At 41.8% G+C, this 23,208-nt stretch overlaps 1 protein-coding gene across 1 annotated transcript; it reads left to right on the top strand.

Annotated features, from left to right (window-relative positions):
* Nucleotides 1–3,285: 3,285 nt before the first annotated feature.
* On the top strand, nucleotides 3,286–22,843 carry znf362a (zinc finger protein 362a). Its single transcript, XM_084166840.1, has 9 exons — nucleotides 3,286–3,386; nucleotides 8,441–8,504; nucleotides 10,639–10,891; nucleotides 11,276–11,401; nucleotides 12,814–13,150; nucleotides 13,265–13,489; nucleotides 14,377–14,455; nucleotides 17,968–18,126; nucleotides 20,851–22,843. Exons 2-9 carry the CDS (start codon nucleotides 8,442–8,444, stop codon nucleotides 20,965–20,967), a joined length of 1,359 nt encoding a protein of 452 aa, XP_084022966.1. The 5' UTR covers nucleotides 3,286–3,386; nucleotide 8,441; the 3' UTR covers nucleotides 20,968–22,843.
* Nucleotides 22,844–23,208: the final 365 nt, after the last annotated feature.

Here is a 23,208-nt window from a genome sequence, read left to right as displayed (position 1 = left end):
TAAGTTACAGCCCACGGCAATGCATAGTGGTGGTCGGTCAATGATCCCAATTCAGTCAAGGAGTGAGTTAGCATTAAAATAGTTGTGAAGTTTGAATTAGTGCCTTACCTGTGCACACAGGCGCCTCCAGCAGCACAGCACGTCAGTGTGAGCTAAACAGCTCTCATCCCTTCTATGCACCCCCCCAAGCCCCTCCCCCTGTGGGACATGTTCAGGCCAGGGGGGCAGGGTTCCGGTCTGTGCTCAGAGGGCACTTTCGGTACTGCATTTTAGCTGAAGCCAAGCCCAAAAGGACAATTCCGATAGACTGCCCCATTGTAATAATATTCACCCAATGTCTGCCATCCTTTTGGATGTAGACATGCCCTACAGGACGTCTACAGCGCCCGGTGTCACAGAAGATCATCAAGGACCTCAGCCACCCGAGCCACGACCTGTTTACCCCGCTACCATCTAGAATCTAGAAGGCGGAGACAGTGCAGGTGCTGGGACCGAGAGACTGAAAAACAGCTTCTATCTCCAGGCCATCAGACTGTTAAATAGTCACCACTAACCACTAGCCGGCCTCTGCCCAGTACTCTGCACCTTAGAGACTGCTGCCTTATGTACATAGTCATTGAACACTGGTCACTTTAATCATGTTAACATACTGTTTTACCCACCTCAAATGTAAATACTGTATTCTAGTCAAGGTTCATCCTATATAACTACTGCTGTACACACATTTTCTATTCATATACTGTCCATACTGTCTATACACACCATCATATACATATATATACAGTGGGGGAAAAAAGTATTTAGTCAGCCACCAACTGTGCATGTTCTCCCACTTAAAAAGATGAGAGAGGCCTGTAATTTTCATCATAGGTACACGTCAACTATGACAGACAAAATGAGATTTTTTTTCTCCAAAAAATCACATTGTAGGATTTTTTATGAATTTATCTGCAAATTATGGTGGAAAATAAGTATTTGGTCACCTACAAACAAGCAAGATTTCTGGCTCTCACAGACCTGTAACTTCTTCTTTAAGAGGCTCCTCTGTCCTCCACTCATTACCTGTATTAATGGCACCTGTTTGAACTTGTTATCAGTATAAAAGACACCTGTCCACAACCTCAAACAGTCACACTCCAAACTCCACTATGGCCAAGACCAAAGAGCTGTCAAAGGACACCAGAAACAAAATTGTAGACCTGCACCAGGCTGGGAAGACTGAATCTGCAATAGGTAAGCAGCTTGGTTTGAAGAAATCAACTGTGGGAGCAATTATTAGGAAATGGAAGACATACAAGACCACTGATAATCTCCCTCGATCTGGGGCTCCACGCAAGATCTCACCCCGTGGGGTCAAAATGATCACAAGAACGGTGAGCAAAAATCCCAGAACCACACGGGGGGACCTAGTGAATGACCTGCAGAGAGCTGGGACCAAAGTAACAAAGCCTACCATCAGTAACACACTACGCCGCCAGGGACTCAAATCCTGCAGTGCGAGACGTGTCTCCCTGCTTAAGCCAGTACATGTCCAGGCCCGTCTGAAGTTTGCTAGAGTGCATTTGGATGATCCAGAAGAGGATTGGGAGAATGTCATATGGTCAGATGAAACCAAAATAGAACTTTTTGGTAAAAACTCAACTCGTCGTGTTTGGAGGACAAAGAATGCTGAGTTGCATTCAAAGAACACCATACCTACTGTGAAGCATGGGGGTGGAAACATCATGCTTTGTGGCTGTTTTTCTGCAAAGGGACCAGGACGACTGATCCGTGTAAAGGAAAGAATGAATGGGGCCATGTATCGTGAGATTTTGAGTGAAAACCTCCTTCCATCAGCAAGGGCATTGAAGATGAAACGTGGCTGGGTCTTTCAGCATGACAATGATCCCAAACACACCGCCCGGGCAACGAAGGAGTGGCTTCGTAAGAAGCATTTCAAGGTCCTGGAGTGGCCTAGCCAGTCTCCAGATCTCAACCCCATAGAAAATCTTTGGAGGGAGTTGAAAGTCTGTGTTGCCCAGCGACAGCCCCAAAACATCACTGCTCTAGAGGAGATCTGCATGGAGGAATGGGCCAAATACCAGCAACAGTGTTTGAAAACCTTGTGAAGACTTACAGAAAACGTTTGACCTGTGGCACTGCCAACAAAGGGTATATAACAAAGTATTGAGAAACTTTTGTTATTGACCAAATACTTATTTTCCACCATAATTTGCAAATAAATTCATTAAAAATCCTACAATGTGATTTTCTGGATTTTATTTTCTCATTTTGTCTGTCATAGTTGACGTGTACCTATGATGAAAATTACAGGCCTCTCTCATCTTTTTAAGTGGGAGAACTTGCACAATTGGTGGCTGACTAAATACTTTTTTTCCCCACTGTATATATTCATTTTGGGGATTTGTGTGTATTTATTTGTATTGTTATCGCTGCACCTGATAAACAGCTGCAAAATATGTGTACGTGACTAATACTATTTGATTTGTTGTGTTTGTGTCTGTCTGTCTGTCTGTATCTGTCTCTCCATCTGTCTGTCTAGTGAAACTGGCACCTCTGTGGTGTCCTTTGTAGATTGATGTGTTCTGTTGAGAAATTAAAGCTTGTTGTTTGGCAACATTGCCATGGACAGTAGACTAGTGTTTTACATGTCTGTAACATGATCTCACAAACAGGCATTCATCACTCAGATATTCTTATCTAATAATACAGTACTGCCATCTCTTGCTGAAGCATGCACAGAGCATTCAGGTTACCCTACATCTCTGCAGTAGTGCTGCAGGTCAATTCTATTTGAAGGTCGTCAATTCAGGAAGTAAACTTAAATAACAAAAAAAAACATTTAACTATATTACAATTACTTCTCAATCAACTGAAGAGTAGAAGCTATTTATTTCAAACGTTTTTGCATTTTTTTATTTTAAATTAAAATCACTTCCTGAATTGGCAGCCTTCAATTCGAATGGACCGGGATGGTCAATTGTTGCAACATTCGTTGAAAATTGTTTCATTGTATCCATTAAATGCAGCTTCTTTCTTTCCACCCCTGATCACATACAGCAGGTGAGAAATTGTGTTGCCTTGATATTATGGTGCAGACAGTTGACAGCCTGTCACACCAAAAGCTGTCATCAATTATGTTACTACAATGAGGCATCTCCTGAACCAAGTTTATATCGCTGCAATTATGTCAATTCTGAATATCTTTAGGCCTATTTGTAGTTTTTATATTTCCAAAATCTGTTTCAGTGAAAGCAATTCCTCGCCTGCAGCACCCAGAAGTGAACAGTAGGCGACCCGGAAGGTCTGAACTCCGACTGAAGGCAAGCAAAAGGAACATCTTATTATTTTATAAAATATCATCAAATCTACCATCGAGGTGTCAGGTTTGTATACATTTTTTCGCATCTCTTGTGTGCAATTTTAAAAACGTTCGGCTGCAATGCTATTTTGAAAGCAGTTATCGCTACCATTTGAGTCGTCAAAAAGTTCAAATAAAAAAATACTAGCCATTACCAGTGCATATTTGAAAAGGACAACATTCTAGTCTTATTGTGCATAGCACACAGAATGCGGCAGATGAGATGCAGTTATGCTACTATTCGAGAATTCAATTGTGGATTTGCATAGCGAGAGAACCCAGTTGTCCATAACGCATTGCATTTTGCAAGGCATGATTGTTGTAGGAAGTGTCTAGTTTTTTTTCTTCTTCCTCGAGCCGGGCTATTCAAACCTGCAAATCTAAGTAAACAATCATTCGAACACTTACGCTAATGCAAAGAAATGGATGACAAATTTGCATGAATCGAGACTCGTCTACCCTTTTAGGGGAATTATTACTGTACATTTGGGATTTGCAGAATATGGCGTCCTGTCCTTATAAAAATAAGACAGGCTGCCATTTTTGTTTTCCTTTTGTCTGAATTTAAAAAATAAAACTGTCTGAGAATGTGGGAGAGGCTGTGGAGCGAGGCACCAGGGGGGATCGGAGTTGCTCTGCAGTCAAAATGCTCCTTATTTTATGTTTTATGGGTTTGCATTTTAAGTTCTAAAGTTTTTTGTATTTTTTATCTGGAAATAAACGTAGACGTCCAGATAGAATAAAGGAAAAGTTAAGTAGGCTAACTTTTGTTTTAGTTCACAAGTCTAGACCAGCCTCAAGTGATTTGTCTACCCTTATTATAGCCTGATAATTCATTACTTATTTATTTTCATAACTGTTTTAAGAAAATGATTTATAGAGCAAATAATAGCCTATATTATTCTTATTGCAAATGTGACGTTGGGCTAATGTTGCACGATTGACATACTAGCCTAATTTTCCGCAAATTGTTTGAAGATGGATAGCCTGCAGCCTATTACTTTTAATTTCCTTAAACACGACTAGCCTATACGTTTCGGTCTATAGGCTACAGTCATTTAACAAAATCGTACATCTGACTGTCTAGAAAGCAATAGACACCATTTTGAGTGCGAAACAGCAGTATGTCGGTTTTTATTGCGTAGGGGCATGACACAGAACGATAAAATCATCACTTTGATATCGGTTCAAATCGATTTAATCCGTGCGGACACATTTCAGATTGCGGTTCTCACCACAGATGTTTCCAGCATGCAGCTATTTCTGCTATGACTCAAGTAGTTTATATATAAGGTGGTACACCGTGGCTATTTCACTGTCTGTAACAACTAATGCAAAATATTGTAATATTTCAATTGAAGACATTGCTTCCTCAATACAATTTAAATTTGTTTCAATATTGTATACTGTCAAAAATTAGGGTTTAAAAAGATCGTTCAAAACCACAGTCTGTAAGATTAGTTGTTGTTATTAAAAAGTCACGTTGCTCTCCTTGAATAGCAACTAGAGCACTACTTATACATAATAGAAATCAAGCAATATTTGCACGTGGAAAGGTCATGGAATACATTTGCTCCATTGTTAAACATTTTTGCAGTGGTCTACTATTTAATATTAGGCTCATTTCACAGAGTGTGGCTTTAACGGTGAGGGGGGATTTCAAGTGGCTCAGTCAATAACAGGAGTGAAGTGTGTTAATTTCCCAACATTGATCCTGGAGACCCAAAGTGTAGGACTATGTTGGATTTTACTCCAGCTTAGTATCAATAAGAAACATAGTTAGTATATCAGATTAGCAACCTATTATCTGAAAAACACTGGTAGTCACCTATCCTCTCTGCAGCTTTAGTTACGTGGAATAGTTACGATTTCATCCATTTGATTGTCTTGCTAATGGGAGTAATTGATTTAGATTGAAACCTGCACACAGAACATTCCGGGGACTGACTACTTTTTATAGATCTTGCAGCTGGACCTGATCCAAGGCTCGATTCTCTACCATGTCCATGTTATCCCTGAAATAACCTCAAAAAGTCTGTCAGTTTAGTGTCAAATGAAATGTGATTGATTTATTGAAATTACGTCCACCATACACAAGAGGGACCAATCTAGACAAAGACAAGTCATAATAAAACAGGATACAGTCTTGGTTCTGGGGGTAGCCATGGCATAGACAGATTTCTTTCCTGTCTGATTGTTTGATTGTTGATTATGGCAGTAATACATTTGTAGGCATTACAGTCTCGGTCAAGCAGGATGCTCTACACTTTGTTCATCTCGAATACACAAAGGACTCTACTTTAATATAGTTTGACACTTTTCTTTGTTGCCTATGAAGCTGGTTGGTTATTATCACCAACATCAAACATGGCATATCAAAGACAGAGACTGCGCTGTCATATGGGGGAGATGATCAACTCTCTGCCTATATTCGGCTGAAGCCCAGGAGACTCAGAGTGCCTCCAGGAAGTGAAATGGACACCCTGTCGGCATTATTAAGGAAATATTTTCTGGATTTGGGTTCATATGCCTAGACATATCATTTTAGTTTCTTTTGGCTCATGCAAATGGACTGTTTTACACTGCTGCTAAGTCAAACAGACTTCAGAATGGTGGACTGTGCCAAAACACACAATGCAAAATGGCATAGAAAGAAATGAATAAGGATTGAAAAGAGAAGCGATGGAAATAAAGCCCACAGATCGCAGACGTCTATGAGCAAGCAGCAGGCTCTACCATGGGACAAAGAGCAGCCATGCCCCTTGCCCCAAATACTTCCAAATTTGACTTTTGCATAGAGAGATTGGAGTGAAAATCAGTTCAATGGCATTCACTCTAAATGGATTAAATAGAACAACAGGGAGCGGGATGTATGTTATTTTGTTCCCTATGAAAATATTGACTACAGAAATACCATATATTTTCAAACGCCTCAACCATCAATGCAAATCTATCTTTAATCACAAAATGTTATAGGAAACTGCCAATATGGCTCTATATAGTTCACATATAATAGTTTCAGTTGTGCTCAGAGTGTATGAAAAACGTATTATACAACCAGTCTGTCTCAGTCCAGATTGGGGCCTCCCATCACGTATACAGTGAGGGAAAAAAGTATTTTATCCCCTGCTGATTTTGTACGTTTGCCCACTGACAAAGAAATGATCAGTCTATCATTTTAATGGTAGGTTTATTTGAACAGTGAGAGACAGAATAACAACAAAAAAATCCAGAAAAACGCATGTAGAAAATGTTATAAATTGATTTGCATTTTAATGAGGGAAATAAGTATTTGACCCCTCTGCAAAACATGACTTAGTACTTGGTGGCAAAACCCTTGTTGGCGATCAGAGGTCAGACATTTCTTGTAGTTGGCCACCAGGTTTGTTGCACACATCTCAGGAGGGATTTTGTCCCACTCCTCTTTGCAGATCTTCTCCAAGTCATTAAGGTTTCAAGGCTGACATTTGGCAACTCGAACCTTCAGCTCCCTCCACAGATTTTCTATGGGATTAAGGTCTGGAGACTGGCTAGGCCACTCCAGGACCTTAATGTGCTTCTTCTTGAGCCACTCCTTTGTTGTCTTGGCCGTGTGTTTTTGGATCATTGTCATGCTGGAATACCCATCCACAACCCATTTTCAATGCCCTGGCTGAGGGAAGGAGGTTCTCACCCAAGATTTGACGGTACATGGCCCCGTCCATCGTCCCTTTGATGCAGTGAAGTTGTCCTGTCCCCTTAGCAGAAAAACACCCCCAAAGCATAAGGTTTCCACCTCCATGTTTGAAGGTGGGGATGGTGTTCTTGGGGTCATAGGCAGCATTCATCCTCCTCCAAACACGGCGAGTTGAGTTGATGCCAAAGAGTTCGATTTTGGTCTCATCTGACCACAACACTTTCACCCAGTTCTCCTCTGAATCATTCAGATGTTCATTGGCAAACTTCAGACGGCCCTGTATATGTGCTTTCTTGAGCAGGGGGACCTTGCGGACGCTGCAGGATTTCAGTCCTTCACGGCATAGTGTGTTACCAATTGTTTTCTTGGTGACTATGGTCCCAGCTGCCTTGAGATCATTGACAAGATCCTCCCGTGTAGTTCTGGGCTTTTTCCTCACCGTTCTCATGATCATTGCAACTCCACGAGGTGAGATCTTGCATGGAGCCCCAGGCCGAGGGAGATTGACAGTTCTTTTGTGTTTCTTCCATTTGCGAATAATCGCACCAACTGTTGTCACCTTCTCACCAAGCTGCTTGGCGATGCTCTTGTAGCCCATTCCAGCCTTGTGTAGGTCTACGATCTTGTCCCTGACATCCTTGGAGAGCTCTTTGGTCTTGGCCATGGTGGAGAGTTTGGAATCTGATTGATTGATTGCTTCTGTGGACAGGTGTCTTTTATACAGGTAACAAGCTGAGATTAGAAGCACTCCCTTTAAGAGTGTGCTCCTAATCTCAGCTCATTACCTGTATAAAAGACACCTGGGAGCCAGAATACCCATCATTCAGTGTGTTGGTTAGAGAGCCTGCTGATGAGCTGACAGAGAGGGAGAATAAACAAGGCCTCATGGGTATTTCCATTCCCATGAGAGTATCCCATGTGTGACTCACATGTTGTTCTTCTTTTAATAATTTCTTGCTGATTTGAATCCTCTGCAAATTCTCAGCTGTCTGTGGGCAACGGTCGAAAGTTGTGACTCAGAAAAGTGTGATGAATAAGCTCTATACTTAGCTACAGTGCATGTGGAACTGGAAACAAACTTCTGTGGTGGACATGATGAAGGAAGAGGAGGGGAGAAAGTTAGAATGTAGTTCCATTTACTTTGAATCGTGAGGCTAGAATACAAAACATTTACAAACATAAGCCCAGTGTTTGGCAAGTGGCTAAATGGCAAGCATTAACAATATATACGTCTATTGCAATAAGGCTATTGGAGATTCATAAACTGTTTATAAACTCATATTAAGTGCTGCAAACATTTGAATTAATTGTATGATGCTGAATAAGCTGTGTTGTTGTTGTTATATCTATTTATATGGACAGTGTGCAGAATATAATATTTAAATCTGGTTTGTTTGTCACAGGATGGCTGAACCTCGGTTTAATAATCCCTACTTCTGGCCTCCACCACCGACCATGCCTGGCCAGGTGAGTACTAACTGTCTAGACTCTACCCTCACATTCAACAACAGGATGGTTAGTATAGAAGAGGATGAGGAAGAAGATGATGACAGTGGGCAGTAGATTGGGAGATTGTAAATGATTATTCTAGGTAATGAAACATTGAGACCCATGAGCAGTGAAAGGTATTTTGCCTGCTTGATTGTCATGCAAATGTCCATGTAAAGTATGCACTATTTTTACGAATCACTTGAAGAGAGGACATACATTACTGTGAATGTACTTAGGTTACATTGTTTAGTTATTTTCCTCTGAGTCCATTGGAGGGAGCCAAAGCAGAACAAATTAACCTCTACGGGATCGCGGTATCCCGTATATGGGACTGTTGAGCTAACGTGCACTAATGTGATTAGCATGACTGTTGTAAGTAACAGCAAACTTTCCAGGACATAGACATGTCTTATATGGGCAGAACGCTTAAATTCTTGTTAATCTAACTGCACTGTCCAATTTACAGTAGCTATTACATTGAAAAAATACTATGCTATTGTTTGAGGAGAGTGCACAACAACAAAAAACGTATCACGGCAACTGGTTTGATACATTCACCTCTGAAGGTAAATATACTTACATTCAGTAATCTTGTTCTGAGGGTCCCAGAGATAAAATGTAGCATAGTTTTGTTTGATAAAATCAATCTTTATATTCAAATGTAGGAACTGGGTTCTACAGTTTGAACCCTTGCTGTCTCTGGCTCCACACCCACCCCACCCGGCCATCTAGATGTGTGAAAGTTAGTGTATAAGCTAATGATCCATCATGTATGACATTCCTGGGAGTGTGTAAACTTACATTTTGTATTTGCATATCATTTTTGTATGTTCTCTATAGTTATGTACTTGAAAATGTATCAATTGACCAATTCGGCACATTTGGGCAGACTTGATCCAAAATAGTCCAGTATTGCAACGCTTCACTGGATCAATCTTAAACTTTGCGCACACACTGCTGCCATCTAGTGGCCAAAATCTAAATTGCACCTAAACTACAATATTATATTGTGGATTTTCTCTTGCATTTCAAAGATGATGGAACAAAAAAACAAAAAAATAAGAATGTTTTTTTGTTTGTATTATCTTTTACCAGATCAAAATGTGTTATATTTTCCTACATTAATTTCACATTTCCACAAACTTCAAGGTGTTTCCTTTCCACTCTACTCAGCAAATTGGATGTAGTCTATCACAGTGCCATCCATTTTGTCACCAAAGCCCCATATACTACCCACCACTGTGACCTGTACGCTCTCGTTGGCTGGCCCTCACTACATATTCGTTGCCAAACCCACTGGCTCCAGGTCATCTATAAATCACTGCTAGGCAAATCCCCGCCTTATCTTAGCTCATTGGTCACCATAGCAACACCCACCCGTAGTCTGCGCTCCAGCAGGTATATCTCACTGGTCATCCCCAAAGCCAACACCTCCTTTGGCTGCCATTCCTTCCAGTTCTCTGCTGCCAATGACTGGAACGAACTGCAAAAATCTCTGAAGCTAGAGACTCTTATCTCCCTCACTAACTTTAAGCGTCAGTTGTCAGAGCAGCTTACCGAATACTGCACCTGTACACAGCCATTCTGTAATTAGCCCACCCAACTACCTCATCCCCATATTGTTATTTATTTTGCTAATTTGCACCCCAGTATCTCTATTTGCACATCATCTTTTGCACATGTATCATTCCAGGGTTAATACGAAATTGTAACTATTTTGCACTATGGCCTATTTATTGCCTTACCTCCATAACTTACTACATTCGCACACACTGTATATATATTTTCTGTTTGTATTTTTGACTTTATGTTTTGTTTACCCCATATGTAACTCTGTGTTGTTGTTTTTATCGCACTGCTTTGCTTTATCTTGGCCAGGTCGCAGTTGTAAATGAGAACTTGTTCTCAACTGGAAAAAAAAAATGTGTATCAGGAATATGCATATCCTTGCCTCAGGTCCTGAGCTATAGGCATTTAGATTTGGGTATGTCATTTTAGGTGAAAATTCAAAAAAAAGGGTCAGATCCTTAAGAGGTTAATGTAAGCCCACACAGACGTTAACTAAGGACTGTTCTTCTGTCTCTGTGTGTTGTTGTCTCCCTACTGTCAGCTGGATAACCTTGTGTTGATCAACAAGATCAAGGAACAGCTGATGGCTGAGAAGATCAGACCACCCCACCTGCCGCCTTCCACAGTTCCCTCCCAACAGCAACTGCTGGGGAATCCTACACAGACAGAAGGTGGGCAGCATGTCCAGATGTCAGTTCAGAAACTGCAGCAGATGCAACAACAACTCCATGCCCACAGCCCGTCCCAGCCAGACATTGCACTGCACGCCCGGCCGGCCTCCAGCTCTGTTGCAGGTACCCTGACCGCCCCTACCTCACTTCACCAGGCCAGGCTCCACTGTCATTGGCCACCACCACCACTCACACACTTCTATTCTCAGAGGCGGTTCACATCAGAATGCATCTCTACTGTATGTCATGTGATCACACCCCCTCCCATCCTCCTTAATCTCATCAAGTGATTGGCACACATCCCCTCACTTTTTATAAATACTTTTTGTGTCACTTGTAATTATTGTAATAGGCCTACTTATAATCTTTTTCTATCGTTGATAGATGGATGGGGAAAATACTTATTGAGCCTTGTATGAGCCAGGCTTTATATTTCCTGTAAAATTTTATATGGTAAGAGTTTTTTTTGTTGGTAAATTCTGTGAATCTTCTGCACATCTCTAACAGGACGTATTCTTGGTGATGTAAACTTTAATCTGGATGATAAGACAGCTATAAAAGCTAGAGGATTGTGGGAAGACTGGCATTTGCGTCAAATCATAGACCAACCCACTAGAACGAACCACCTGTCAGGTAATCACATAATTTTTTGACACAGTAATGCCCGCCTGGCACTTAGGGGAGACTGGGGTTAGTTGAGCCAAAGGGGTAAGTTGAGCCACGCTTGTTTCTAGGAAACCATACACAAAATGTATCATTTGACCAAGGTCATCATTTCATGGGGCGGCAGGTAGCTTAGTGGTTAAGAGTGTTGTGCTAGTAACAGAAAGGTCGCTGGTTCTAATCCCCGAGCCGACTAGGTGAAAAATCTGTCGATGTGCCCTTGAGCAAGGCACTTAACCCTAATTGCTCCTGTAAGTCGCTCTGGATAAATGACAAAAATAAAAAATAATGGAATCTGTGAAGGAAGAAACCACATGGAAAAAGTGTTTAGCAAGTTAGGTCCCAAAAAAATTATTTTCACCACGTCAAATGAATTTATTGTGTTAGAGGTTTCATGATGCTTGTATCTAAACCAAAGTAGGTAATTTTAAAATTGTTCTATACATCAGTTGGGGTCTCTATAAGCTTCAATATGAGGTCTTAAACTTAGCATGAAAGTGCATCCTTGTAGCTGTGTGGGCTAATATAGTCAAAATGTTTGCCTTGGGATAAGTTCAGCCAATGTTTGAGCCAATGGCAAGTTGAGCAAATTTAAGCATTTTCTTCCCAGGTGTAATGTAAGGCATATGAGATAACAACAGGGCCTGGCCTGTGTTAAGTGTTCAAAAAAAGTACAAAATGTTTGTTAGGTGTTAAGAGATGCTTAAAATGATTAAAAGGTGATTGTGTTGAATTGTGTTTGGGAAATAAAGATAGACATGGTTTTAAAAAGGTAGTGGTAATATTTAATTCATTACAGAAATTTGTAGGCGGCTTTACTTACCCTGTCCCCCATATCCGGGGTAATTTGTGCCAAGAGACCACTTTTTTCGGACAAGCTAGGTTTTCAAAACTGTAATGTTTACATGAATTCAGATTATTTCCAGGGATTCACAACATCCTAAAATATATGTAGATATCTTTGTTAGAAATAATACTATATTTCCCTTGATGGAGTGATGCTGAATGTAAGAAACGGCTCAACTTACCCAACTCTCCCCCACACGGAAAGAGAGGCAGACTTCCATAGCCCATTCCAAGATTCCTGTACTGTTGGCCTTTAGACTAATCCAGGCCTCTCAAAATGTGACAGGACTTTTGGCGTATCAACGTGATTTCAAACTACTTCAGCCAACAACTAGGCACAAAGAGTATTCCTATGTTGAGCGAATAACTAAAAGGGAACATGTCAATAGTTAATTGAGCATTGTCTCTGAAAAAGTATGCAAAAGTTTAGGAAGTAATCATGTAACTGACTGCATTCTTCTGTTGGAGATGACTCATGACATAATAATGTAGTGATTATTTAGTTTGTGTGTCATTTTTACCTCTTGACTTGCCAGGTCTGGCACTTTCCTCTCGAACGGGCAACCATAACACCTCAGAGGCCGTCACTCTGACCACACCCACCTCCAACAGCCAGAGCAGACTAGGCGGAGCCCCCTCACCACATCATGTCCTCTCAGGCTTGGCCAGTGGCCCTGGGATGGAGCAAATCAAATGTAACGGAGGCCTTGCAGGACTGCTGGGGCCCCCTCCCAAGATGGAGGGGCGAGGGCGTAAGAAGATAAAAGCTGAGAACGGTGGTGGCTCTCTGTTGGTGGTGCCTTACCCCATCCTAGCCTCAGGCAACGACCAATCCTGCCACACCATCACCCCCAAAGAGGGCAAATGCTACAGGCATGAGCACACATTAACCTTTTAGAGACTGCTACATTTTGATTATACTCCAAATGTCTTACTGTCATATTGATTGCTTACAGTGTCTTCCATGTGTGTGTTTGTTTTGTGCAGGTGTAAATCGTGCCCGCTGACCTTCTTCTCCAAGTCAGACATGCAGATCCACTCCAAGTCCCACACAGAGGCCAAGCCTCACAAGTGTCCTCACTGCTCCAAATCCTTTGCCAACGCATCCTACCTGGCCCAGCACCTCCGGATACACCTGGGCGTCAAACCTTATCACTGCTCCTACTGTGAGAAATGCTTCCGCCAGCTCTCCCACCTGCAGCAGCACACCAGGTCAAATCATGGACTAATTTGATCATTAGTTTGGTACTGTTTTCATGTACCCACCAACTAGGTTCTATAGTGTAGTGATGATGATGATGATGTATCTTTCCCAGAACCCCAAAGTCATGTGTGTACTACCCTTTTAAAGTGTATTTACCCTAGTGTTAATTATTTGTGTTCACTGAGTTTGCAAAACATTAAGAACCCCTTCCTACTAATGAGTTGCACCCCCCCGCCCCCTTTTGCCCTCAGAACAGCCTCAATTCGTTGGGGCATGGACTCTACAAGGTGTCGAAAGAGTTCCACAGGGATGCTGGCCCATGTTGACTCCAATGCTTCCCACAGTTGTGTCAAGTTGCCTGGGAGTCCTTTGGGTGGTGGACCATTCTTGATACACACGAAAAACTGTTGAGCGTGAAAAACCCAGTAGCGTTGGAGTTCTTGACACAAACCTGTGCACCTGGCACCTACTAACATACCCCGTTCAAAGACACTTAAATATTTTGTCTTGCCCATTCACCCTCTGAATGGCAGACATACACAATCCATGTCTCAATTGTCTCAAGGCATAAAAATACTTATTTAACCTATCTCATCTACACTGATTAAAGTGGATTTAACAAGTGACATCAATAAGAGATCATATCTTTCCCCTGGATTCACCTGGTCAGTCTATGTCATGGAAAGAGCAGGTGTTCTTAATGTTTTGTACACTCAGTGTATATATTAAGGTATTTTCTGACTTTATTGAACCGACAGAGAGAGAGGCTTACAGTAGGGAAAGATAGAGAGGGGTTGTGTCAAAGGGCAGTAGCCCGGATTTGTACCGACACCTTAGACATGTGTGCCAGATGCTGCGGCCTCATTAAATCTCCTCTTTACTATATATTTTACAGGATTCACACTGGAGATCGGCCCTATAAATGTGCCCATCCAGGTTGTGAAAAAGCCTTCACTCAGCTCTCCAATCTGCAGGTATGAACTGGACGGGATTTTCAGTTAACCTCATGCTCTGTCTTTTAACCACATCCTGGTCTTTTAACCACATCTCTTGCTCCCCGGCCACAAGATTTCCATCAACTTTCACACACACACTTACACAAACATCAACCCTGTTCTAGTTTTGAAGCGTTGATTTCGAGTTCCCTTTCAGTCAGTCAACTTCGGTACAATTTACTATGGGGGAGTCACACTCTCGCGACTTCGGTTGAAGGATCTACAATCACGCCTGACAAGGCCAATGCAATCCGCACCTCTCTGGAAGCCCCACCTTCCACAGGTGATAAGCGTAAGGCTTCATTCCTTCAATTATTCCGCTTTTCACCTCGGTGTGAACAGGAACAATTTTAGCGTGAATCACGCTACTAAAATAAACAATTGGAACAAATCAAATGCAATAGGTGTAGACTTTACAGTGAAATGCTTACTTACAAGCCCTTTCCCAACAATGCAGAGTTAAAAAGTAAGAACATTTTGCACAAAAAAAAGAAGAAATAGTAACACAAAAAATAAAATAACAATAACGAGACTATATACAAGGAGTACCGTTACCGAGTCAATGTGCAGGGGTACGAGGTAGTTGAGGTAATACAGTTGAAGTCTGAAGTTTACATACACTTAGGTTGGAGTCATTAAAACTTGTTTTTCAACCACTCCACAAATGTCTTGTTAACAAATTACAGTGTTGGCAAGTCGGTTAGGACATCTACTTTGTGCATGACACAAGTAATTTTTCCAACAATTGTTTACAGACAGATTATTTCACTTATAATTCACTGTATCACAATTCCAGTGGGTCAGAAGGTTACATACACCAAGTTGACTGTGCCTTTAAACAGCTTGGAAAATTCCAGAAAATGATGTCATGGCTTTAGAAGCTTCTGATAGGCTAATTGACATAATTTGAGTCAATTGGAGGTGTACCTGTGGATGTACAGTGGGGAGAACAAGTATTTGATACACTGCCGATTTTGCAGGTTTTCCTACTTACAAAGCATGTAGAGGTCTGTAATTTTTATCATAGGTACACTTCAACTGTGAGAGACGGAATTTTATTGCATGACATAAGTATTTGATACATCAGAAAAGCAGAACTTAATATTTGGTACAGAAACCTTTGTTTGCAATTACAGAGATCATACGTTTCCTGTAGGTCTTGACCAGGTTTGCACACACTTCAGCAGGGATTTTGGCCCACTCCTCCATACAGACCTCCAGATCCTTCAGGTTTCTGGGCTGTCGCTGGGCAATACGGACTTTCAGCTCCCTCCAAAGATTTTCTATTGGGTTCAGGTCTGGAGACTGGCTAGGCCACTCCAGGACCTTGAGATGCTTCTTACGGAGCCACTCCTTAGTTGCCCTGGCTGTGTGTTTCGGGTCGTTGTCATGCTGGAAGACCCAACCACGACCCATCTTCAATGCTCTTACTGAGGGAAGGAGGTTGTTGGCCAAGATCTCGCGATACATGGCCCCATCCATCCTCCCGTCAATACGGTGCAGTCGTCCTGTCCCCTTTGCAGAAAAGCATCCCCAAAGAATGATGTTTCCACCTCCATGCTTCACGGTTGGGATGGTGTTCTAGCAGCAGCGTATGTGAAGAGTGTGAAAGAGTGTGTATGTGTGAGTGTGTGTGAACGTGTGTGTGTGTGTTGGAGTGTCAGTGTAGTATGTGTGAGTGTGTGGGTGGAGTCCAGTGAGTGTGTGGGTGGAGTCCAGTGAGTGTGCATAGAGCAAGAGAGTTAGTGCAAATAAAAAGGGGGGTCAATCCAAGTAGTCCCGGTAGCCATTTGATTAACTGTTCAGCAGTCTTATGGCATGGGGGTAGAAGCTGTTCAGGAGCCTTTTGGTCCTAGACTTGGTGCTCCGGTACTGCTTGCCATGCGGTAGCAGAGAGAACAGTCTATGACTTGGGTGGCTGGAGTCTTTGACAATTTTTAGGGCCTTTCTCTGACACTGCCTGGTATAGAGGTCCTGGATGGCAGGGAGTTCGGCCCCGGTGATGTACTGTGCCGTACGCACTACCCTCTGTAGCGCGTACGGATACCAAGCAGTTTCCATACCAAGCGGTGATGTAGCCAGTCAAGATGCTCTCAATGGTGCAGCTGTAGAACTGTTTGAGGATCTAAGGGCCCGTGCCAAATCTTTTCAGCCTCCTAAGGGGGAAGAGGCATTGTTGTAACCTCTTCATGACTGTGTTGCTGTGTTTATGACCTGCTCCAACCCGCTCCAATACAGCACCGTCGATGTGAATGTGGGTGTGCTCGGCCCTTCGTTTCCTGTAGTCCATGATCAGCTCCTTTGTCTTGCTGACGTTGAGGGAGAGGTTGTTTCTGATCTCCTCCCTATAAGGTGTCTCATCGTCGTTGTGTCGTCACCAAACTTAATGATGATGTTGGAGTTGTGCGTGGCCACGCAGTCGTGGGTGAACAAGGAGTACAGGTGGGGACTAAGCACACCCACCGTGTTGAGGGTCAGCGTGGCGGATGTGTGGTTGCCTACCCTCACCACCTGGGGGCGGCCCGTCAGGAAGTCCAGGATCACGAGACTGTCTTACGTTGCGCCAACTAAACTGTCCCTTAGTGGTAGAGCGTGCTCACCCCCTGGACGTTGTGTGCTGAAGTTTGTATGGTTCTCAAAGTTTCCTAATCACAAACAATTAGTTATTCTTCAAATTGCTTGACTTGGCTATAGCATTAAGTAAGATGGCTAGCACGACCGAAATGACGAATGCTAACAAGCCGGGTTCTGGTTCGCGAACATGCCCCAATGAATTAAAAGATACTCACGTTTGTTGTCTTGTATGCCTCGGCTCGGTGCATGCTCAGGCTGCCCTCGCTAAAATCAGTTTGTGTGCGAGACTAGGGGATGGCTGGCACTGTTTCCCTACTAGTCCGCTGTGCAGGTTCTCTTGACAATAGTGTAGCATTCTTTAAGGGGCTTGACGGTTCCGATAGTGACTTCCTCTCCCGGGTGCCCGTACCTCAGCTGAGTCTGACCTGTGGGAAGCAGAGATGGTTTGGGTCATTGGTCGAGTCGAATGTCTCCCGGCTCCTGTACGCTCTGTCACCGGTTACGGGAGGCTTGATTAAGCACCGCTTGCCTCTCTTCCCAGAAGGTTGCGGGTCCCACCTCGGTGATCCAGTCCTACGTAAACTTTTGAGACCAAGCTAGCTAACAAGCGCTGCATAGCATGTCCCTGGTTGCAGATATTTTATCCAGGTGGGACCCTGGACCTTCTGTATATTGACAACCTTTGGAAAGAATTGTATTTTTACTGTATTATGTTTTGAGTTATAACATGATTGGATTTTCAGCATGATTTTCCTCCATTTCCATTCCCACCTCTCAGAATTCTGGTCAGATGATGGTCTGGTTTGACAGGAAGTGCATTTGTAGCAAGATAAAGTTTCCCTACCCTGAAAGTCTAGACAAATAGGTCTGTGAATCGTGTAATGTAATCACTGTGTCTGTCTGTTTCCCTGCCTCAGTCTCATCAGAGGCAGCACAACAAAGACAAGCCCTACAAGTGTCCGAACTGCTACCGTGCCTACTCGGACTCCGCCTCACTGCAGATCCACTTGTCTGCGCATGCCATCAAAAACGCCAAGGCCTACTGCTGCAGCATGTGTGGCAGAGCCTACACCTCAGTGAGTAGGCTATGGGGCAGCATGAGCTGATGTTTTCACAGGATGTGGGCAAACATTGTCAACGTCGTTAGCGACGGAGTCCTAGTGTTGTTTCTTAATTCTCATTCAATATATAAATTGTATTGGTACTGTAGATCAACACTCTAGACCAGGGGTGTCAAACGTACGGCCCGCGGGCCGGATCAGGCCCGCAAACGGGTTTAATCCGGCCCGCGAGATGATAAAAAAAACAACAAAAAAAAACATATTTTTTTATTTTTTAAGTATAAAAATGCGCTGCAATTTTTCAATTAAATAAACTGCTGTTCCAATTGCGTCCACTGGATGGCGCAATAGCAATTGTGTTAAGCAAGCAAACTGTTTATACCGGGGCAGAGCAAGTAGGTCAAGCACGTGCAGCCAATGAGCTACTTTGTTTTGCCCGCGATATTTATTACGGCTTCTACTTTTAACATTATGTGCTTTGGCACCCTCATTGCCCCAATATGTCTCTGTCAAAAAAGAGAAAAGTGGACGCAGAGTGCAGAGTGTTCCAAGAAAAATTGTCATCCTATTTATTCACGGAATTGAATGGGAAAGCTGTATGTTTGGTGTGTTCAGAGCATGTTGCAGTGCTGAAAGAATATAACCTTCGTCGCCACTATGTGAGTCTTCATGCCGACAAATATGACAACTTTCAAGGACAGCGGAGATGAGAGAAGGTGAATGAACTGTTGGCGGGTCTGAAGAAACAGCAGTCTGTGTTTACTCACAGCCGAGACATCAGTGACGCTGCATTGCTAATGAAATCGCAGTGGCTTCAAAACCATTTAGTGAGGGTGAATTTGTAAAAACATGCATGATGAAGGCAGCGGAGATTGTGTGCCCTGAAAAGCGGCAGGCTTTTGCAAATATCAGCCTGACAAGAAACACAGTTGCAGACAGGATTTCCGATCTTTCAGTGGATTTGGACAGCCAGTTGAAGCAAAAAGTAAAGTCATTTATTGCGTTTTCGGTTGCAATTGATGAAAGCACGGACATTACAGATGTTGCACAACTGGCCATTTTCATCCGCGGAGTTGATGACACATTGACCGTCACCGAGGAGTTCGTGGAGTTGGTGCCGATGACAGATACAACGACAGCAGCTGATATTTTTACCGCACTCGTCGGCGCGCTGGACAGGGTCGGAGTGGACTGGTCCCGCGCTGTCAGCCTGGCTACAGATGGTGCGCCCTCAGTGATCGGGAAAAAAGCAGGCGTTGTGACAAAGTTCAGAGAGAAAGTGCAATCTGCAAATGGAGGACGTGATTTTTTGACTTTTCACTGTATTTTGCACCAGGAGGCTTTGTGTTGCAAGTCATTAAAGATGGATAACGTCATGAAGGTGGTCATCCAAACTGTTAATTTCATCCGATCCAGAAGCCTGAATCACCGTCAGTTTGACAGCCTTCTCAGAGAGAAAGACCACATCTATGGCCTGCCATACCACACTGAGGTAAGATGGTTAAGCCGAGGTGCTGTGCTGAGGCGTTTCTTTGATTTACGAGAAGAAATTGAACAGTTGATGGAAGAAAAGGGCAAACCAGTGTTAGAATTTCCTTCCGCAGAATGGATACAGGACCTTGCATTTATGGTGGATGTTACAGAGCACCTGAATAACTTGAACAAACAGCTGCAAGGGCGCAACAAAGTTGTCACGCAGTATTATGACAGCATACGTTCTTTCAAGTTGAAGCTGTCATTGTGGGAGACGCAACTTGCCGGTGGTGATGCAGCTCACTTCCCCTGTCTGAAAAATGTGTGCGCGACCCAACATGTGGCAGACATGAAGCGGTTCAAAGATAAAATAACGGGACTGTTACGGGAGTTTGAGCAACACTTTCAGATTTATGTTGATGTTTTTATGTTGATGTGCTATTGTTTTTAATTGATTTTATTTGTATATTTAACCTATTCTTGACTCTGTGGTTCTTGCACTTGTTTGGGGAACAGGATTTCATTATTTTTATCTACATTTCTGCCTGAGAAATGACACCCTGATATAGTTCTGTGATATACTTCTGTGAATCACTGAGGCATTATGTGTTTGTGTGTTCTTTGTCCTCAGAACTTTCAAATAACTTGAGGTGTTTTATGATTAATAGTGATGTTGTGCTTTTGGACACTGTCCTCAGGCTCCAGCTTTATGTTTATATGTTTTTATGTTGATGTGCTATTGTTTTTAATTGATTTTATTTTATTTGTATATTTAACCTATTCTTGACTCTGTGGTTCTTGCACTTGTTTGGGGAACAGGATTTCATTATTTGTATCTACATTTCTGCCTGAGAAATGACACCCTGATATAGTTCTGTGATCTGTGAAACAGTTCTGTTAATCACTGAGGCATTGTGTGTTCTTTTTCTTTAGAATTTTCAAATAAACTTGACGTGTTTTATGATTAATAGTGATGTTGTGCTTGTACTATTTTGGACACACTGTCCTCAGGCTCCAGCTTTATGTTGTATGTTGATCGTATTAAAACAAAGAAAACAATCTGAAGTTGTTGTTTTTAAGTTATATATACCATGATTTTTCCGGTCCGGCCCACTTGGGAATAGATTTTCCTCCATGTGGCCCCTGAGCTAAAATGAGTTTGACACCCCTGCTCTTTTTAAAATTACACTTTTGGGGAAGCATTTGTACCTCGTTGTCTACTGAGGCTTGGTGTTAACTGAACCTTTATTTGATGTTTGTCCTCAGGAGACCTACCTTATGAAGCACATGTCCAAACACACGGTGGTGGAACACCTGGTGAGCCATCACTCTCCACAGAGGATGGAGTCTCCAAGTATCCCCATACGGATCTCCCTCATCTGAGCACTTCACCCTGACACCCTACCCGACACCCATGGAGGAACCCCCTGTAAGGTTACCCCTCCACTTAAGCGTAATCAATCCCAGATATTGGCTTTTATTTGTTTGTATTCCCCCATGTGGGTTCCAAAAATGTGTCAAACTGTATTTGTACCTTATCAAGAGGTATACTTTCTTTCTTTTTTTACACCTCCCTGTCATCTAAATGGTGTGGTTGGGTAATGTTTGGGACATCCAAAGATGATTTTACAGCACTTTCAGGCCTCATAGTATTGGCCAAAAAGGTTTTTAGTCTACTAAGACTATAAAAGGCATTGCTCCAGGCAGCTAAAAAGTTAACCATAGGTGTTATAATGCATTATAGGACCACTCCTATTTTCTTTTTATATTGTCCTTTTCTCTCTTTACTCTTTGCAAAAGTATATTTACATTGGGAACTTTACCTTCCTTTTGGTTAGGTCAACTGACCAATGGCCATTAAGACGAATTCCTAAATCATGAATCCAAGTATTTGTTTTTGCCACTCCTAATGTCAATGTTTGCATCATTTTGTTACTTAAAAAGGAATTGTTCTCATGTAAGCTTTATCACGTTTAAGTATGTCTCTTAGACACAATGCACACAAAATACTTTCCAATTGGAGGGTCAATACCTATGTTTTATTGTTGTAGTTGTATTTTTCATCTTGTTGATGTTATTGTCCATGGTATTAAAAAGGACACTGCTGAAGGCAATCCTGAAAAGCACCAAAATATATTTTGAATCTGATGTTGGTATTTGTAGAAACTCAGCATGTAAGAGTAAAAATATTTTGGTTCGCCTAATTTATGTATTGAAGAAATGTAGCACAAAAAATTGTCCATTATGGAACTGATATATTTGTTGGTTCAAGCCATTCCAGTACCTGACAGATTTTCAACAAGATTTTAATGGAGGCAGACAACTAATTTCTTCAAACACACATTTTATTATAGTTAGAGGGTTCAATGTGACTCGATTGAACCCTCTACCATTTGTCATGCTGTGGTAAATGACATGCATGAGCTCTGCCTGTGTGGTACAAATATTTGTTTACCGACGTTGATGAGGAAGGGGTCTCCTCATATTTCCTTTTATCTTACCTATGAAATAGGAATGAAAAGTACAAATACGAGAATTCACAGGTTTGCAACCAAATGAATGTAATCCTTTTAAATTGTTATATTTTCCCCATGTCTGCCAGTGATGGATATGGTGTGCTATCTGGTAGAAAATGGCAGAGCACATTACAAAATGTGATACCTCCTGGCCTTTCATTGGTTAACACCTGTGAAACTCTTTGCGAAGAACAACATGTGTTGCCTCCTCACTGTCTCCTTTTCTATTGAGTGATTATTTGTACATTTATTCTGCAGCTATGTCCTGCAGGTTATTTTATGCCCTTTAATGTTTGAATTGAAAATTAGTAAATTGCTGTTTTGGGTGTCCCATGAAATATGTATAGATATCTTTATGTACTAAAAGACCTCCTTGTGTCTTGTAATCATTTTGCTCTCATGTCTAAATATGAATGATTAACATTTAGTTAATTTTATACGCATTTAAGCCTTAACTTTATTATCATTGTATTACATTTTTATTTGCCCCATATTGATGCTTCTCTGTACCCAGTGTTTTATGCATTTTTATTTCATAGCATGGAATATACTGTAAATAAACTATATTAACTGTTAACCCCTTTTCTATAGTAAATGATTATATAGGTCTAGCTATTATTACAAAAATCATTTTTTCATTTGTCATGCATTGTGGTACCATATACACATTACACACAGTCAAGACTTAGAGTGAATTGACTTTGTGTAAGAATTAGCAAAAAATAAAAGTATGAAAATGTTCCAATAGTTTTGGATTCTTTTTATTGGCCAATATGTCCTTACATAATAATGTATAAATTATACTTCAAGACCTACATAAGCATTTCTTATCAACTGTTCCTTGGCAAACATTTATTGCAAATATGTATATGATGCTGGAGATACTTTGCTTTTCAGTTAGGCTACCTGAGTAAGGTATGTACTGCAGTCAGGAATGGTCACCTCATCCACCTGAATCAACAGATTCCCTCATGCCTGTTCATAGCCCCAAATTGACTCCCATACCATTCTATGACCTTTTGATGCCAAAAAGCATTTGAAATTGTACTCTTGATACTCGCCTGGTGATGTTCAGCACCACGCTTTCGTGATGGTATATCTCGCAATT

Source organism: Coregonus lavaretus (genome assembly GCF_964263955.1).
Source record: "Coregonus lavaretus genome assembly, chromosome: 8".
NCBI lineage: Eukaryota > Metazoa > Chordata > Actinopteri > Salmoniformes > Salmonidae > Coregonus > Coregonus lavaretus.
The sequence above is the reverse complement of the archived record's forward strand: the minus strand, read 5'-3'. Positions and strand labels throughout refer to the sequence as shown.

Excerpts from the sequence above, each read along its gene's own strand:
- znf362a (XM_084166840.1), top strand. The coding sequence starts at position 8,442 with ATGGCTGAACCTCGGTTTAATAATCCCTACTTCTGGCCTCCACCACCG. Across the intron at positions 11,402-12,813 it reads TAGAACGAACCACCTGTCAG|GTCTGGCACTTTCCTCTCGA; the intron begins GTAATCACATAA and ends TTGACTTGCCAG. Across the intron at positions 18,127-20,850 it reads GTGGCAGAGCCTACACCTCA|GAGACCTACCTTATGAAGCA; the intron begins GTGAGTAGGCTA and ends GTTTGTCCTCAG.